Source organism: Egretta garzetta, unplaced genomic scaffold, assembly GCF_000687185.1.
Source record: "Egretta garzetta isolate BGI_Z169 unplaced genomic scaffold, ASM68718v1 scaffold228, whole genome shotgun sequence".
In the NCBI taxonomy this organism is placed as follows: Eukaryota; Metazoa; Chordata; class Aves; order Pelecaniformes; family Ardeidae; genus Egretta; species Egretta garzetta.
Window position 1 is genome coordinate 4,799,381 of NW_009260758.1, and position 19,181 is coordinate 4,818,561.

General features: G+C 39.9%; 1 protein-coding gene across 1 annotated transcript in view; it reads left to right on the forward strand.

Moving 5' to 3' along the window:
• EOGT (EGF domain specific O-linked N-acetylglucosamine transferase) overlaps positions 1-18,671 on the forward strand; it is a 19,205-nt gene extending 534 nt beyond the window's left edge. Inside the window, exons 2-16 of the mRNA XM_009645987.2 lie at positions 341-565; positions 1,511-1,611; positions 2,174-2,282; positions 2,370-2,464; positions 3,586-3,690; positions 4,841-4,947; positions 6,716-6,819; positions 9,380-9,472; positions 10,218-10,289; positions 10,828-10,914; positions 12,021-12,089; positions 13,951-14,012; positions 15,675-15,794; positions 17,234-17,336; positions 17,717-18,671. Of these exons, the coding sequence (XP_009644282.1) occupies positions 356-565; positions 1,511-1,611; positions 2,174-2,282; positions 2,370-2,464; positions 3,586-3,690; positions 4,841-4,947; positions 6,716-6,819; positions 9,380-9,472; positions 10,218-10,289; positions 10,828-10,914; positions 12,021-12,089; positions 13,951-14,012; positions 15,675-15,794; positions 17,234-17,336; positions 17,717-17,863 (1,584 nt within the window). The 5' untranslated portion in view covers positions 341-355 and the 3' untranslated portion in view covers positions 17,864-18,671. The remainder of the gene's footprint in view (positions 1-340; positions 566-1,510; positions 1,612-2,173; positions 2,283-2,369; positions 2,465-3,585; positions 3,691-4,840; positions 4,948-6,715; positions 6,820-9,379; positions 9,473-10,217; positions 10,290-10,827; positions 10,915-12,020; positions 12,090-13,950; positions 14,013-15,674; positions 15,795-17,233; positions 17,337-17,716) is intronic.
• The last annotated feature ends 510 nt before the right edge of the window (positions 18,672-19,181 follow it).

The window sequence follows — 19,181 nt, forward strand, 5'->3', positions numbered from 1 at the left end:
GCTTTCTACTTAGTTTCCACATTTGAAGTCTCAGGATCCCTCGGGATTTAGCTAAAATAAACACACCCATTTTAGTTTGACTGTGAGTTGGTAGTGCGTAATAACCCTCAATGACTAATGATTCAAAGATAATCCTGAGGTTGTGCAGTCTAGTCTCTTAGTGAAAGTTTACTTTTCATAGGAAAAAGAAACCACCCCAGAAATACAAGTACGAATTCTCTAAGTAGATGACTGACTTCAGCTGAATGTTATCTTGTATGCTTGAAATGGGCTATGCTGCAGATATGTTAAGTGTCTTTTATTTTTTTTTCTTTCTTTCTTTCTTTTTTAATAAGTACAGAACTCATAGGTTGCCATGTTTATGTTGCTTGCGTTTGGATTGCTACTGCAAGAAATCCTGGCTAATTCCCAAGCTGACAATCTTACTGAATTTAGAAACATTCCAGAAGAGCCATTATATAGCTACAAAGCCATCAACTTGCCAGATGAGCATATCCCGTACTTTCTGCACAATAATCAGCATATTGCTGGCGTCTGTAAGCAGGACTCTCATTGCCCATATAAAGTAGGTTTGCTTTTGTGTGTGTGTGTGTTTGTTCAAATGTAACGGTGGGGTGGTTTGTTCTTGGAGTCATCGCAGTTAAAGATGGTGATGAATGAGTCTCCGTGCCAATTAGTCGGTTCCACTGGGAATTGGAATTCCTGCTTTTGAAATAGTTGTACGGGGCTCTTCCTGAATCTGATGCTGTCACAAGACTGGATTTTTAACGTGCTCTTTTGCAAGATCTTTATCCCCCTTGTTGTAATTGTCACAGAGCTGAAATGACGATCTTAATCTGAGTGACGCTTGCGCATGTCAAAGGTGTTTGAACTAAGCGCAGTTAGTAATTTCTAGGCCTGTGATTTTTAGCATGCCTCAGTACTTTTGTGGAAGTGCCAAGAGCATAGGCAAATCAATGAAACGCTGATTTAATCTTGCCCTGTGGTTGCATATAATTCATTCACCTGAAGCGGGGACAGTGAACCTGAGGATCCGGGCGTGTGTGGCTCGGGGGCGATTCTAGGGTCTCTCAGGCTGGAGCTGCTTCGTAGAGCTGAGGGTGGGAGCTGTGCTCCCCCTTCTCCGACTTTCTGTAACACTGCAGAAGCCAATGTTTCTTGATTTGCCTGAGGAGCAGTGGTACGCTCCGTGAGCTTAGCTTTGTCGCCTATGTCTGTCAGCGATGTTAAAATTTTGGAATCCTACTCACTGGGTCAGGAAAAGCATTTCCCCTGGAACAGACGTATTAAAGACAAGGATATTGTTGCTGTGCATGTGTGTCCTCTTGGAAGCCTCTGTGGTGCATAAAGAATCTGAGTGTTCTTTCTGAAACTCTGTTTGCAAACAGAGCAAATCAAAAGCCTTTAATGCAAGATTTATTAGTGAGAGGTGGTTTATAAGCCACCAACTAACTGAAGTCATTTCCCATTTTGCTGTTGCGTCACCTGATTCAGTTATTCTGCGTTACAGAAATACTTGAAGAAACTAAGATCCTGCTGGGGTTATGAGAAATCTTGCCAATCAGATTACAGGTTCAGTTACCCAGTGTGTGATTATGTTGAAACTGGATGGTAAGTTTAATTTTAAATGTATAAAGTACAGTATGCTAAAAAAAAAAAATAAATAGTAGAGTGCTCGCTTTTATATTAGCTGTGAAGTTAACATTATTGTGAGTTAAAAGGATGATTCTTTGTGGAGATATGTGTGTGTATATATGTGCATTTATAGATAACGTATGTCTTTCAGCATGATTTTAAAAATTTAACTTTTTAAGGAAGAAAATACTGTTTGAAATGCTTCCTGCCACAATGTTTTCATTATTCCGATTTAGCCTTGAATTCAGATTCCTAAAATAACTGTATTTCCTTTCTTAGCTTTAAAAACAGAGGAAAAATGTTAAAAAAAAGTTATAACCTTTTACGGGAGAATAGCTTTGAATTGTCATTGATGTTTTTGCTTACATACAGCTGATAAATTGCTTCCTGTTTTGCATCTTACATGTCAATAAAGTAACTGGCTGGCTCTCCTGTTCCACTTTCAGTGGAAAAAAAACATTATCTGTTAAAGTTATTGCTAGAACTGAGCAATGGACCTTGATTTTTTTTTTTTTTTCCTCTCCCCTTCATACATCAGGGCAAGTGACATTGAGACAGCCCAACAGATATTCTGGAAACAAGCTGACTTTGGTTACATTCGAGAGAGGCTCAATGAAATGAAAACCCATTGTAAACCTGCAGCAACAGTAGGTATTTCTGAAAGATACTATGCTTTTCACTTTTAAACGTAATTTTTTGTTATTGATAAAATCCTACTTGTTCTTTTTTAACAGGGAGATTCATCTCTGACCTGTTCTCAGTACCTTCAGCATTGCAGAGCAACAAACTTGTACATTGATTTACGAACTGTAAAGAGAAACCATGACAGGTCTCTGATTTGCTTATGTTACAGTAAAACCAAGCAATGGCAGGGAAAAGGACTTCAGAATTTGTTTAACAAAGCTAGTGTGCTTGTTGTCACGGGCTTCACTGTTGATCAGAGACTGGTTGCTGAAGTCGTGTCGAGATCTACACCTCTTGATTGCCATTGGCTGCTGCTGTCAGCAGTACAGGTTATTTAAAAAACTAAGTTCTCAGGTTTATAGAATGAAGACAGGTGATTGAAATCCTCCCTTCTAATGGAAGAGAGGAAGACTCTTCTGTGTCTTCAGGTCACATCCTTTCTTGAACAGGTGATGTGCAAAGTAGATTTTTTTTTTTTTTTTTTTTATATGAGGCACTGAGAAGACCTTTCCTATGCAAGGTGCCTTTACACTAGAACCAGGAATTGCATTTTTAGATACTGAGACTGAAGAGAGATCTGAATCTGGATGTCCCACATCCCAAATTAAAATGCTACATATTGGAAAACTGGGTAAAAACCCCATACCGCTGATGATACCGCTCATTTTTTCTTCTGCCTTATCTCTGAAGTCAGTGCCTTGAGCACATGACTTGAAAGAGCTGGTTCATGACTCTGATACCCTTCAGAATGGGTTTTGTCATCTTGGCCTATCCTGAAAGGTAATTTAGACAGTGCTTTCAGTTGGCAGTTTGTTTTCACGAAGCCTGTTCTTGCACCTCACTCTTAGTAACCCGAGAATTTTATACAACATATGAACGGGGTTGTGAAATCTGAGGTAAAGTTAAGTGAGAAATTGTCATTAAAAACAAACAAACAAAAAGCCCAACTAGTGATGCTCCTGTAAGTAATCATGTAGCAAAATCTAATTAAATTACTCATTTGGGTATGTGAAAATGATTCCTAATAATTGGATTTGTGCTGTTTTCTGTGTAGATGTGTAGAACTCCAAGGACACCAGTATCTTTATTTGGGAATTGTGGGAAATGCTGGATTTATGCTGTAGAAAATACTCAGGTTTTACATATGTATGAAGTACCTTGCTGAATTGAGATTAACTAGCACTGGCTTGAGTACGTAATGAAGGTTGCAGAGCACTTGTAGCACTGTTGCACAAAAGCTGATAGACTATTACTAATTTGCATTAGATTCAAAGAAGACTTTCTCCAGAAGGGAGAAATTGGAGGTCATTGCACCCTCGATGTTCAAGCATTTTTGGCTGAAGGTCAACGCAAGAGCCCTCTGCAGTCTTGGTAAGAATCAGTTGTCAAGGCTGCTTCCAAGTTCACTTGTTAATTCTTTTTTATTTTTTTTCATTGGCTCTGGCAGCTGTGCGTAGGGGATTTCATACTGAGGAAACAGTTGCTCATTTCTGAGGTCAATTTGAGAGTTCACGTAAGATACCTCTGGTAATTACATCTATGCAAAATGTTCTGAACCATGCTATGTATAACTGTGTCCTGCCTAATTTACAGCAGCAAAAGATCTGAAAACATCTTGTAATTTGAAGTTCTAACCTTCAGGTATTTTCTGGATAAGGTGCTGGTTGTATGCCTGATCTGCCTGTAGGAGGAGACAGTTGTTTTGTTGTGAAATGCCTTGAAGTTTGCACTTGCGTCTTAGTTCACACAGCCCTTGTTGATGTTGGGGCTAATGCAACAACTGATCTGGATGTATATTCATATGGTGTTTCCAGGGGGCCTGTGTTTGGAATGTGAAGTGGGCAACAGTCTACAGGCTGAGTAGGAAGTGCAGAGCATGCTTTGTGGTAGCTGGTTAAGTGTCATGGATTGCATGTTAGCACTTCAAAGCTGCATTGCCCGTTAATGGATGAAACGTGGAACAATTGGAGCCATTAAGGTCTATATAGGAATTCATTTTTATTCTTTTCTCATGTTTTCGTTTTTTCCTCTCATTTGGCATCAACGATCAATTTCAGTTAAGAATAGCTGCAGAGGAGGAGAAGATTTTTCTTCCCTACCTGCTATTGTCATTTCAACCGCTCATCCTTGTTTAGATTCAGGAATAATAAATATTGCATCTACATTCATTATTCTGACCAAAGCATGAAGATCTTGCTAAAGTGGTTTTGGCAATGCAGATCAAGTTGGATAGACTCACAGATCTGGGCTCTTTGTTACATCTGTACTGCCTTGATTTGTAGATCAAAGATGCTGTTTGCTCCTGAGATCAAAGGTGGTGTTTAACCTCTTGAAGCTCATAACCTGAAGAACCTTCCATTCCAATTTCAAATCATTTTCATTGTCAGACACTATCAGTTTGCAGCAGTCCTCTTAAATCAAATGGACTGGATGAAAAGTTACTAAATCTTAGATGTATGAAGTACATTTGTTTGAGTGTGTTAGTGACAAAAGCATGTTCTGTGTGACTGAATCTTTGTAGGTTTGCAGAACTCCAGACATTTACTGCATTAAACTTCAGGCCCCTAGAAGATGGGAAGTGTGATGTTGTTATTGAAAAGCCAACGTACTTCATGAAACTGGATGCAGGTAATTGATATCTTTAGTTTTTTTACTTTTTTTATCCTACAGTACTGCAGTAAAAAGACCTCATATCCGACTTGCCCATCTACGTTATGCCTTTGTGATTATCAAGTTCACTTGTAATATATTTTTATTTCTGAAGAACTGTATGACTTTTAAATTCCTTTTTTTCTGTAGTTCCATTGATGAACTTGGAAACTTAGATTTAAATCCTTACGTTTTGCCACGGGTAATAAATAAATAAATCAGAAAAAATTTCCTGCCACTTGTTTTGCAAAGTCACTGACTCTTGACTGTGTTGTGACAGTCTTTGACTTTGTGCCAAAGGCTCTTCTGTACAGAGTCTTTGATTTTGGCTGTGTTTCTGGATGACAGTTTTCATACCATGAAACACAAGGTATGGGTGTATGTGCCTTGTATTATGTGTTCAGTAATTGAGGATTCTATGTGTGTTGAATGACACAGAAGAGGAAGCGTCAGTGAAAGATGAAGTTCAAGGGAATAAGTTGTCTTAGTTGATTAAACTACTTCCCTTCACCCATCCCAGAAAAGCCAAAGCCCACAAAACTAAAGACGACCCTGTTTTAATCTTAAAGTTTCAAATTTAGGTGAAAAGACACTACGGGAAGAAATTAGCTATCTCATTACAGAGAGCTGTGGTGAATGCTGTGCAACACTATACCAAAAATCATGAGAGGTGCAGCACCCAAGCATCTTTAGGAATCAGCCAGTGGTATCTGACATTTTTTTGAAGTTCACCAACCTTTTTGTTCATGGAGCATGTTTTGCAGACAGATGTTAATGAAAGGGAGTGTTCAGGTTGTAGACATACAAACAAGCTGCTGTGGGTAAGCTATGGTTTAAACTGGCTAATTGTCTGCTGTGTTCTGACCCTGTGACATACTGCAAAGGTAGGCTGGATTGCCCCTCTTCCCCTGCAGGCCAGTGTCTTGTATTTTAAGCAAAGTTGTTGCAGGGCCCTGAACAGTTACTGTGGAAGACTTGCTCTGCTGTCAATTTGTACCTTTGAATAGGGTGGTCTAGCTGTGGCTTTGGAGATGATTTTTGTCCAGCTCCTTTGTTTTAGGGGAGGCAGGGGAAAATTGCCATTTGAGCAGTATAGGAAGCCTGGCAGCTAGCTCCTATCATGGCAGCTCTTTTTGGTCAGAAGCTTAGAAACAGGGGCTGTGTGCATATGGTTCCAAAACTGGGATCTGGTCTTCACTAGGAAAGAAACTTGGCTACGTTACCTCCTTTGTTTCATGGTATTTTTTTTTACGCGTCATGGTCTTCAGGTATCAGCTTAAGAAACCAAGAATGCTCTTAGAAGAAAACTGAGGAACTACTTGGGCTTTGGCTCATGTGCAAGTACAAGTTCTGTCTTGTAGTCCTGCAGGCAGAGCTGCCCTTAACCCTAATAAAGCAGAACTAAGATCAGTGCCGAAGGCCTGTTTTTAATGTTTCCTTTATGTCTAACTGGCTCTTGTTAAAGCAGCAGTTGCTTTCATATCCTTCAGAAACATCTTTTTCTTATGCTGTCTTTTGGCTGCTAATCTAATTTCTCTGAACTTTTTAAAAACACATTTTACTTCAGATTTCTTAGCTTGATTCCTTCCCTTTAAAGGTTTACTTTTTAGGGTGTATAGGAAGCATTCACTCAGAAGGAGGGGAAAAATAATATAAAATGCGGGACACTACTAAGGAAAAAATGCACGAACCAATAAAAAGCGGCGCGAGTAATGTAGTATGTTGCTAAAAGTTCTTTCTTTCTCAGGTGTTAATATGTACCATCACTTCTGTGACTTCGTCAATCTTTATATTACGCAGCATATTAATAATTCCTTCAGTACCGATGTCAACATAGTCATGTGGGACACCGTAAGTCTGCTGTGCTTTTAACCTATTTGTAATGAGTTGTATTTCTGCTTTATAGAGACTCTGAAGCTTTCAGTAGCCAGTCCTTAGCTTTCCTGTGTGCTCAGCCATGTGGAACTGATAAGTTTTTGGATCTTGTTAATACAGGTGTATGAACAAGAGTTAGGTAACAGATTTTCTAGAATAAACCATGTGCTGTTCGAACACTACTCCATAGCTCATCTTTTGCTAGTATGTAATTATGCCTTTTTTTGGTGTGACCTCAAAAATAATTTGATCTGTATTTCTAATATGTGGCATTTGAACATTTGATGCTATTTTCTGTAGACTTTCTTCTCTGAGGCTATTGAAGTAGACTTACTCAAAACTGTTTCTTCTATATTTGAAAAGAAATGCAGCCTTGCATCTTTCTAAATCAGTAATGTGCAGCCTGTAATAAAGAAAACAACTAAATGAAATCCTTATATATATCAAGACAGGGTCTGATACTTAATTCCTTTAAATAGCCTTCTTGCAGCTGCTTCTCTCAATCACCTCTTAGAATGCCACAATGATATATAAAACAAGATTTTAAATGGTGCTATTTCTGCTGTACTGCAGAGTTGAAGCCAGGACTGTGTTTAACAGTAATACTAGTTTTACTGGCCAGTGTTTAAGTTGTGCAGGAGAGTATTAAACTAATGAAAAACTAGGCAATTTATAACATGGCAGTTAACATGTATAATCAGGTCCAGAAATAACACAGTTCTGGACTATGATATTGTCCCACGCCTGTCTTGTTCTCATAAAATACTGGGGTTTCTGAGTATTTACTGCTAGGATAACTAATATTCAATAGAGAGCTGAAAATATCCCCTGCTTGCTATTTAATGAGAAACCTCTTTGGCCAGAAGAGACTCCTAGTTCTCTTACGTTTTGAAAGCTAAAATAAATGTGCTTGCCAGATAAGCAAGCTCTCTCTAGTTGTTATACAGGGACCTGTTAATCCAGCTCTGATCGCTTTCTGAAAAGGAGAGATGTGTCAGACAGCACTGTAAATGACTTTGAAAAGCAACTCTTTTTCTTATATTGGATTATTGGATCAAATAACTCTTTCAGATGTACCGTTCAAAGTAGGTACTCTCACAGTACTATCATTTTAAATGAGTCTTAACTGCTTAGTCTGCTTGAGTTCATTACCATGTACAACCAGATGATGGCACCAACTGACTGCTGATGAAATGCCTGTGCTGATTGAAAGACGGACTTGAGCTTATCATTAATTCTTTTTTTTACCCCCCTTGGTGTAATTAGATTTGGCCATACTTTCTAGCTACTGTAGGATCAGTGCACTGCTCTTATTAAACAGTAATGCCCTTAGATGTAGGCTAAACAAAGCAGAAAATGAGTAGGAAATCCACTGGGTGTTGATTTGCAGACTGTCTCTGCAAATGCAGGAAAGCAGTGTTGATAAAGCACTTTTAAGGGGAACAGGTAGAGTTAGAAAGCAGTACTTACATCTTGGAAGAGCAGTTCTTGTAATACAGATGGCCAGAAAGTAGTATGGATTGTAAAGTTCATTAAAACTTAATGGCAGAAGAAGGGGAAGGAGGCACCTCTTCAACTGAAGGCAATCTTGGCACCCTTTAGATTCTTTCACATTTCACTAGACGTCTGCTCTCTTCTGTGGTCATTTGTAGTCTTACTCTCAGATCTCTTGGTGAGAATATTTCCACATAACTTTCCAAGTGGCCTGAACCAGCTCCAGAGTTGAAAGGAAGCTTTAAGCAAGAATCTGTACCAGGGCTACTGAGGTCATATTTAATTGCATTTAAAGAGCAAGAGATGGTGACTCTTAGCCCTCAGATGTGTAGGAAATGTTAAAAATGTGAAGGCGAGAGCCCCTGCTGCTAGGCCAGTGTTGTAGGGAGTAGACAGTTCTTAAAAGATTCCACAGGGCATTGCTGCAAAGGGGGAAGTTTTATACTGCCCTGTAGAGAAACTTCTTGGTAGCTTGACAAAGTAATGCAAAATGTAGTTTCCTGGCTGTTTCTTCCATCAGATCAGATAATTGCCTTCTATTTGTGGTACAAGTGACCGCCCCAAAACAGAGGCAAATGTGAAACAGGCTTGTTGTGACTTTTTTTACTTCAAACATTACTGCTGCACTTGAATTCTCAGGTGTTTTTTTTAGTCTCAGGAGTTGAGGTTCATGCCTTCTACCATCCCTATGTTTCTGTTACTTCAAATTTAACTTGTGTTCTGTTTTGTCTGGGGAAAGTAGTAGGTAGTCCTTGCTCTTAACTCAGAAATTCTAATCTGCTGCAGAAGAACTTGTCTAGATTGCTAATTTAGAGAACTGTTTTATTAAAAATTAACTACCTGACAGGTAATTTGAGTTAACTGCCATTGTAAACGCAGGGTAATGTCTGTGTTCTGTGCTTAGGTCTGTCTTAGGTCCCATAGTGGTCATGTGCATATTAACTCTATGTTAAAACTGGTATATAGAACTTGTAAATCAAGAAGAGTTTTTATATGCATTTATGTAATCATTATGCCCTTATGTTTTTTCCTTTCCTCCTAGAGCTCATATGGCTATGGTGACCTGTTCAGTGAGACGTGGAAGGCATTTACTGATTATGAAATAATACACTTGAAAACCTTTGACTCTAAAAGGGTATGGAATTTTGTGTTTTGTTTTCATTCATTGTCACTAGGTAGCAAATACGACAGCTTCTCAAGCCACTTGTGGATATGGGTGTTTCAGAGGAAAGCGTTAATACTTACCATGCATGTTTAATTTGCGTAACACGAGTATTCTACCTTACAAACAAGAGACAGAGCTGTAACCCAATTCTGTGGCATGTCTATGCTTTATGTAGATGGACCTAACTTTTGTGTTTTCTGAGAGGTGATATTTATGTATTGGTTTCACTTCCTCAGGACCCACTACTTAAGTTAAGGGTTGTCAAATGGTGATGTCTTTTTAAGTCTTCTGATTCCTACTGAGGTGTTTATCTTCCCCTGAAACTGTTGGTATACTTGCTGTTTATCATTAAAAAAATTTTTACTCCCATCAGAAAATGTACCCATTCATTCAGAACTCATTTTAGTCTCTTAAATCCCTTAAGGCCTGTCTTAAACTCTGTACTCTCTAACTGTTTTTCTTCTGTTTGTTCTGGTTTGGGTTGTTTTTTTTTTTTACCTCTTCTCACACTTGCATCGGTAGCAACCTAAGTGAGAGCTCTTGGGATCAGGATTGCCTTTGTTCGATTCATTTGCACAGTCAAGGAAGTGAAGATGTTCTTGACAGGAGCATGTAATTGCTAGCTCATTATAAGCAGTGATCCCACTGAATGAGGACGGAATGTGCCAGCGGAAGGTAGCAGTGCAGTGTAACTTCTTGTGATCTTCCTTTGCAGGTTTGCTTTAAAGAAGCAGTCTTCTCATTACTGCCTCGAATGCGATACGGCCTGTTTTATAACACACCATTGGTGAGTTCTTTTTATCCATCCACTGTGTAACTAGATGTGTGTGTGACGGTATAAAATCTGAGCTAATGAATCTCTCAAATATCTGGCTGAGCTATCATGAAATGTACTAAGTTGAAAGTCTATGCAACTCCAAATGAAATGATCTTCCCTAAAGATTAGGATTTTGAAGTTACTTTAGCTGGTTGATAGTAACTGGTTGTGTGCAATCTCCTATGTCACGCTTCATGAGATGCATATTATTCCTCTTTTAATGGGTGGGCACTGTGAACTTCTTGGTATTTCTGCAGAACACAAGACCTTGTACACTGACAGACTTTCCCAGTGGTATTAGCTCATGCATTCAGGCTGTAACACTGTAGAGAGAGTTATATTTCTTTCTAAATGAAAGTGCCACTTGTGTTGCAGTGAATAGTGACATGTTTAGCACAGTGCATGATGGTAGGCTTTTGTTCCACAAGAATAGTAAAAGACTGATCACAAAGAGAGGTTTTCTGAGCAAAACAACTTTTTGTATTAACAATTGCTTTTTTAATTTCAGATCTCTGGCTGTCATGGTACAGGGCTATTTAGAGCATTTTCTCAGCATGTGTTACACAGATTAAATATCACACAAGAAGGACCCAAGGTATGATAACTGAATAATAAATTTGTAATATGGAGCTGATGGCTCTTACCAGAGAAACAGCATTAGCAAGCTGAACCCAGTGGGGAAGAGGGGCATATAGTTCACTTCTTGTCCTTTCCTGTGATGCTTGGGATTTTTTTCCAGTAAGGCAGCCTGTGTATGTTTGTGTAGGTTGCCTTCGTGTCTTTCCATAGGACAGACTTTAGAACATCCCCCTTCCAACCCTAGGATCTCTTCCTCATCTCCATTCTCTGTGCTCAAGGCCTTTGCATCCTTCCTAGTTAAGCAAGATACATGGTGCATGGTCTTTTCTGGAGCACGGTGCTGTCCTTGGGTCCAGCAGAGGGGAACCCACAGAGCAACGCAGTGAACTTGCTCTTTGTCGGTCCTCGTAGTTACTGCTGAGCTTGGATCAGAGGAGGAAATGATTGAATCTGGTCCTTCCAATCCCTGCCTGGTACCATCTGCCTGGCCCTGGGCTTCTCTGTTGTACACACTGGTAGTTTTTGCAAATTGTTGCAATGGCTGCATTGACGGATACGGCAGTTCTGAACTTCTTGAGGTACTTGCTAGAGAGTAGCCTACATATTATCGCTGAGGGGCACACATTCAAAGCACTGCACAGGCATTTAGTTATGCTTCTCCTGCTGACACTAATGGGAGTCATGCAGTTAAATCTCTTTATTTCACTTGGAACACTTACCCCTGTGAGTCCAATTAATTTAAAGAGGTAAAGGGGGGAACTGTTATAGAAGTAAAATATTTTTTTCCAAGGATCTTGTGCACAAGCCATCCTGAAAGCTGCTTTCCTGCTTTCAAGAACTGCTGTATAATGTGTAATACAAAGGCTCTTTTGTACTGGATAAAATAAATCTTTCAGAAAATGTTTTATTCTTTGTTAACAGTCAGACTTTCACAAAGTTTTTGACACTTTTAATCTGTTGGAAAATATGATGTGAATTTTAAGGTGGTTACATCATCTATTACTTGGGGAGGGAATATATTTAGTTGCTCAAATAATTGCCAAAAGTAAATATGGAAGTGTTTGGAGTTTTTTTTGTGAGGTCTGCCTCATAGCTAATACACTGCTGCTTCTTTCTCTTTAGGATGGGAAAATTCGAGTCACGATACTGGCACGCAGTACAGATTATCGGAAGATATTAAACCAGAATGAGGTGTGGTCCTTTTTATTTTTAAAACAAAGTTATCATAAGTTAAATTTTTCTCATTGAATTAACTTTTTTTTTTTCAGGTACAGCCAAGACATCTATCTGCTGACAAATCTTGGACAAATATGTTCTGTGCTAATATTAATTTCTTCCAATATGTCTTCTCGACAGTCTCTTATTTCTGTACACCAGACACTGAATCTCGCTGCCCTTTTTAAATATCCATTGGAAGACTACAGATGTAATACTAAAAGTATTTCCTCTTACAGACACTGCAGAGCTTCTGATAACGTTAAATTACTTACTTTCAGATTATCTCTTTTATTTCTAGCATCCCCAGTGTTGAAGTCTGTAACAAAAACCTTTGTTGTGCTTGCAGATTAAAATGCATAAGCTATTGTATCTGAGTATGTGCATTCAAAACTTAATGACTTTTTAATATTGATTCACGTTTTCGAATTGCACAACTCGGTGGACTTACACTGTAGCTTCTCTTGTGGTAAAACGATAATATCTAATGTTTTCATACCTGTCTTCATTCTTAGCTGTTAGTGCCTGACAGAAATGAATCAGCATTATCATTCTCACCTTTCGTAGGGAGAAACTGAGGCTTGTTTGATGCAGTAGCTCAGCGGGAGAATAGGCAGAGCTCAGGTGGCTAGATTTGTGCGTTATCCGCCAGGCTGGCTGCAGTGCGTGCCTACACTGCTATGTTTGCTATGTTTTCTGGTAATGAGTACATGACAGACAGGGAGAAGTTAATGTTCTCTTTATTACACTTTTGTAAAAGAAAATACTCATCTCTCTCCCTCTTCTGCTGGCTATGGATTAGAGACTTAGAAAGTACTAAGAGAGTACTGCGTCCAGCTCTGGAGCCCTCAGCACAAGAAGGACATGGAAGTGTTGGAGCAGGTCCAGAGGAGGGCCACAAAAATGATCCGGGGGCTGGAGCCCCTCTCCTATGAGGACAGGCTGAGGGAGTTGGGGTTGTTCAGCCTGGAGAAGAGAAGGCTGCGGGGAGACCTGATTGCGGCCTTTCAGTACCTAAAGGGGGCCTATAGGAAAGGTGGGGACAATCTTTTTAGTAGGGCCAGCAGTGACAAGACAAAGGGTAATGGTTTTAAACTAAACCAGGGTAGGTTTAGACTAGATCTAAGGAAGAAATTCTTTACAATGAGGGTGGTGAAACACTGGAACAGGTTGCCCAGAGAGGTGGTGGAGGCCCCATCCCTGGAAACATTCAAGGCCAGGTTGGACGGGGCTCTGAGCAACCTGATCTAGTTAGCGGTGTCCCTGCTCCTGCAGGGGGGTTGGACTAGATGACCTCTAGGGGTCCCTTCCAACCCAAAACATTCTATGAATCTATGAATCTATGAAAGAAAAAGTCCTTTTAGGTCTAACCTAGAGCCCAGGCTCTAACCTGGTTTCATTTCTCATGTGAGTAGGAGTCTGACCTAGTTAAGGTATTTTTGAAAATCCTTCTAGCTACCAATTTGTTTCTTTAGGTATTGGAGTATCTTTTGGAAATCCAACCACATCTTCCCACTATTCCTGGCAAAACCCCTACTAGTTTGAGTGGTTTAGGATTGGGTCCTGGAGCATGTGAATGTCAACAGTAACCTCTGTCGGAGTGCAGGAGGTCTGAGTCTCCTCTCCAGGGGTTGCTCTGCCAGGAATAACGCATGTACCTTAGGTGGGAAGGCGCAGAAGGAGGGGAACTGCTCCTTTATGTTGGCAGTGACAGTACGTTCTGTCTCACTTGTAATTCCCTGGTGGGGAGGAGGAGTGTGTAAAAAGATGAGGAGTGCAGGGGAGGAACTGATTGAAGGAGAATACTGAATCTCTGTCTTTTTATTTTCCTCCTTAGCTTGTGAATGCTTTGAAAACAGTATCAACACTGGAGGTCAAAGTGGTAGACTACAAATACAAGTACGTAAGTTGGTAGAAGAAACTCATATGATCTCATGCTGCCTGTGGCTGCTGAAAGCTGTTTGCAGGCAAAGCTACATATGCCCTAATGTCTAACCTTTGCTAAATCCAAGAACAGGTAAGGAAGGAAGAATGTTACTGAGGGAGTGGTGGGTGAGCTAGCTAAGCACTCCCATCCTATGATGCACCACTTAGGAATGAATCTCTAGAGTTAGTAGGCTCAGGGTAAAGCTACTATATGATGAGCAAGTTTTGAAATCGCTTTTCTTTGTTTTCTCCCCTCTCCCAAAACCATCTGTGTCCCCATCACCCTTTTGGATTTGCTACTGCTCTGCAGTAACTGTGGGTCAACAGGGGTTTCTCTTGTATGGTAGTGTCTTGTCTTCTATGACCCTTAGTTTAGTAATGAGTAATAACTCGGCTTATTTGCTCCTCTGGTGGCCCCTGAAGACACCACATGAGGTCAGTTTGTGGTGCCCAGATGTAGTAGGCACTGTATGAGTAAGAAATGGCTTGAAGAAAAAGTTCCCAGGTGGTGTATGCCTGTGCCAAATGGCAGCAGCTCCCATCGACTCAGTGGTGCTGTCACAGATCATGCAGGAAGAGTGAGAAATTGAAACAGCAGTGAGAAATCAGTGTTTTGACTAAAGCAGAGGCAGTGTGAGGAAGTAGAGTTGCTTCCAATTCCTCTGCAATGCAAGCACTTGAGCAGTCTAATAATAGGAAAGAGGGTGGATACCCCTGAGAGGGCATCTAAGCCATCCCACTTGAAAGCATGACCGAGTGGTACTCCACAGTCCCTGTGCTTGTCAAAACTCTTCGTTGCACCATTCAGTGTTACAGATTTCCACAGCTATCCTGCAGCGTCACTGTCATCATAGTTAGAAGGGTTTCCCTGATGTCTGCCCTTAGAGGAGTTTAAGCTTTCTTGTTGTGGTCTAAGCCAGTTTCTTTCTACTTCCTTCCAAATAGTCAGAGAGGATGTTATTCTTTCCCTTTTTAATGTATGAATTGTTCATACATAAATGAAGCCTATTGTAATTTCCCTTTCCAGTTGTCTGTCTTCTCTTACAATTAAGTATCTTTATTCCATTCTTTCCTTGTGTGCTCAGGGAACACCTGGTTATTTAAAGAGAATACTTTATTTGGAGCTTACAGTCAAAGGATGTGAGGGAATGACAGTTCCAGGAGCTAAAAAAAGCCTGGTCTCCTTATTTCTGCTTGGTGCCCTATGCATAAGTGCACGTTGGATATCTGTACCTTTAGGTGGGAATTGTATACTTCTGCATTACATGAAAAACGGTTTAGGTCCTTTATGTTGTTTGGTTTTGTTGTTTTTTTTTTTTAGGAGGTGATGCATTTTTTTTCTTAAAAGCAAGTAAAAAAACCCCAAACTTCCCAAAACTTCAACTTGTAAAAAAAAAAAAAAATATCACATTTTTGGAACAGACTCTTGTGAAGTTTTGAAACCTGCCTGCATTTCCTTTAATTCCATGCTGAGTTATTGCTGGTTGCAGCATTTGTGATTCTTAGTATTGTTCCTTGAAAAATCAATTCTCTCTTTCAGTATTCCCTTAAGTTAATTTTGCGCTTTCTACATGTAACTAATTCTTGCTGAGATGGATAGGCATGCCAGATCACCATTTTTGTTGTTGTCTGCAGGGAACTTGAATTTTCAGAGCAATTGAGAATTACCCACAACTCTGATATATTCATTGGGATGCATGGAGCTGGACTTACCCATTTACTCTTTCTACCAGACTGGGCTGCTGTTTTTGAACTGTAAGTCTGCTTCTCTCTTTTTCCCCTCTTACACCACAACTGCTAATGTCTGTTTATTTGTGTTAATGAAGCACTTCCCCTTGCTAGTATTTGACTATGAAAATTTGTCTTGCATCCTTGTCTAGACTTCATTTTTGGCAGTCTCTTCTGGGAATCAAAAGTGAGGAAGCTTTCATTATGAAATATAGTGTAACTATATCATACAGGTTTAGCCTGTGATTTCTTGAGATGCCGTGGTATAAATAAAATGCAGCCTGGTCAACAATTGCTTGGGGAAAATGGGAAAAAAAGAGAAAGCCTCACTGGTCAGATTCTGCCTGATGAATCTGAGATTTTATGGTATTTTGGTGATCCAGGTGAAGTAATTACGTAAGATGCATGCCCAGGGCGTTAAAGATCCCCCTGAAGGTTATTTACATACTCCTTTCTATGCTCAGGACGTGAGTAACAGCTTGCTGGCCAAGCTTAGCTGAGTGTCATTCTGTATTACCTGAATTTCTCAAGTAGCTTCCTTTTAAACATATTTTCATAGAATGCTTTGGGTTGGAAGGGACCTTTAAAGGCCATCTAGTCCAACCCCCCTGCAGTGAGCCAGGACATCTTCAACTGGGTCAGGTTGCTCAGAGCCCCGTCCAACCTGACCTTGAATGTTTCCAGGGATGGGGCCTCCACCGCCTCTCTGGGCAAGCTATGCCAGTGTTTCACCACCCTCATTGTAAAAAATATCTTCCTTGCATCTAGTCTGAATCTACCCTTCTTCAGTTTAAAACCATTACCACTTGCCCTATCACAACAGGCCCTGCTAAAAAGTCTGTCCCCATCTTTCTTAAAAGCCTCCTCTAAGTACTGAAAGGCCGCAATAAGGTCTCCCTTACAGCTTTCTGTTCTCCAGGTTGAACAACCCCAACCCCCTCAAGCCCTTCTTAAGAGGAGAGGTGCTCCAGCCGTCACATCATTTTTGTGGCCAAATTTTGTTGCAAAGTATGGTTGTTAATAGACCACTCCGGTTCTATAGAACTAAATAAAAATGCTTCATGCTTCTGAGAAGCACACCAAATTCTCCATCCTGAGAAATTCTGCTTAAAGCCTCTGCTGTGGGAAGGCTGTGGAGCTGGTGTTTTGCAGCATAATCTTGGCTTGAGAGCATTTTGTCCGGTCTCCAAATAAGTTCAGAAAGCCATGCCCAAGAGGTGCTGCAGCTGGGCAGGGGCATGCCTGACAGGCAGATGTGCCCCCAGACTGCCTCCCAGGACACATCTTAAGAACAGATGGTAGCCCTTCTTGTTGTTTGCAGTGGAGGAGAATTTGTCTGTGGTTTTGGAGCCTTAGAACTGGACAACAAACATGGCCTGAAGTTTTTTTGGTGTTTTTATTTTTTCCTTCTGGTAAACTTCAGCACAGTCTCTGTCAGTAAATATGATTTTTCTGCCTGCCCCTAGATACAATTGTGAGGATGAACGTTGCTACCTGGATTTGGCAAGGCTGAGAGGCATTCACTACATCACTTGGCGAAAAAGGAATAAAGTATTCCCACAAGATCAGGTAATGGTGGCTGCTGCTGGAAGGGTGGGTGCTATAACTTGAAGCATTTAAAGGTTAGCTTGTTTTACCTATCTATGTTCTGATACTTGAAATATGGTTTTCATTCTTTAGGCCAAATTAACTTCCCTGTTGTGAGTAAGAAATCATTTGATATTAATGGCTGAGGGAAGAAGAGAATTGAAATTAATTGGCCATTAATCCAAGCCATCCATATCATAGCTGTTACACAGTTTCTTTGCTTGACTCTTTTGCCTCAGACCAGATCGGTGATCAGAAATAATAAATTAAAATGACAGATGCTCAGGTTTTTTTCTTGCTTTTTGAATGGAAGATACGCTGAATTTGTTTTCTGTCTAAAAGGCCTTATTTCATCTTTCTAGGGACACCACCCAACGCTGGGAGAACACCCAAAATTCACAAACTACTCCTTTGATGTGGAAGAATTTATGTACTTGGTGCTTCTGGCTGCAAATCATGTTTCACAGCATTCCAAGTGGCCATTTAGGGTAAAACATGATGAATTCTAAATTAGACTTCTGACTGAAATACTATTTTTAAATAATGCTCCATAAAAATATTGTAACAACATAAAGCAAAATGCTGGTGTGAAACGCGTAAACCTCTACGAGGGAAGTAACCCATTATTAACTTGTCAAACCACTTCTTAGCACCATACCTTATCTTTATAATCCCTCTCTTTAATTCTAGGAGGTTTTGATATGTAAAAACTGTTTTCCAGAACTCTTTTTGGTTTTTGCGCTGTATTTTTGCATTCCAAATTCTGAAATACTTGTCTTTTACAAAGATATGTCCATCCATTTCATGTAGGATTTTCCAGGGTAGATACTAATCTTGTAATAATTTATGCCTACGATTATGTGAGGAAATGCTATAGGATGGAGAATGTTACGGCTTAGTTTCTCAGTGTAGTCCCTCTGGGAATGAAACAGGCCTGTCGGAGCTCCTCTGTTCCTCTTTTTAAGAAGCCGGATGCTTTTATACTATAGTCTTGTACCTGTAAGTAAAAATCTGAATAGGAATTGCCTTCCTATTGTAACACACTGCCCAGTATGTCATTTGCAGCTGAGCTACGTGCCGCCGTGGTTCCAGGATGGCTGGTTAGTTCCTTTCTGTCACCATCCATGTCCTCGCTGTGCTTCTCCATGTATTGTTTCTAGGTTTGAAGACCTTCCTTTGTCACATAGTGGTTGTAAGAGTGAAGTGGTTAAGCGAGCTTTAACTTTTGTTGTTTGATTCAACAGGCACTGCAGACTTCAATTTCAAGTTCAGAAACAGTTTCAGGTTCGAGGGAGTCTTATGTTTTTACATTTAAATACAAACTTTGACTCTTCTCCTTGTAGTTTTAAATGCTAAAATATAACAGGTCTGCTCAGTAGGTTTAGTCAGTTTTTATCTCAAAGCGGGTAAATCTCTTCTTAAATGAATACTTAAAACTTCAGGTTATCTGGGTGTTTCCTACTTTTTCATGTAGAACAGCACTCTGCAATGGAAACCCTGAGCAAATTGGAATAAAACTTGAGTCTTTTTGAGGATGCTAAAGGGAATGGACTTCTAGTTTTTTATGACAATTGATAAGATGTACAGCTGCAGCTGAAAGGAAATGAAGTCATGAGAAACCTTGGAGTCATTAAAAGCCTAATCTATTAATATTCTTGTTGTCTCAAAATGTCAAAGAATCAATCTAGAAAACTTTTGAAAATCCTTCCAAAGCCGGTAGCATAGTTCACTGTTTTCAGTGAAAGAAATATTAAGCCAAAGCTGAGTTCTTTATAAAATTCCCTGCGGAGCTGACTTGTTGGTGCTAGTGGGGGAAAAAGAAGGGAG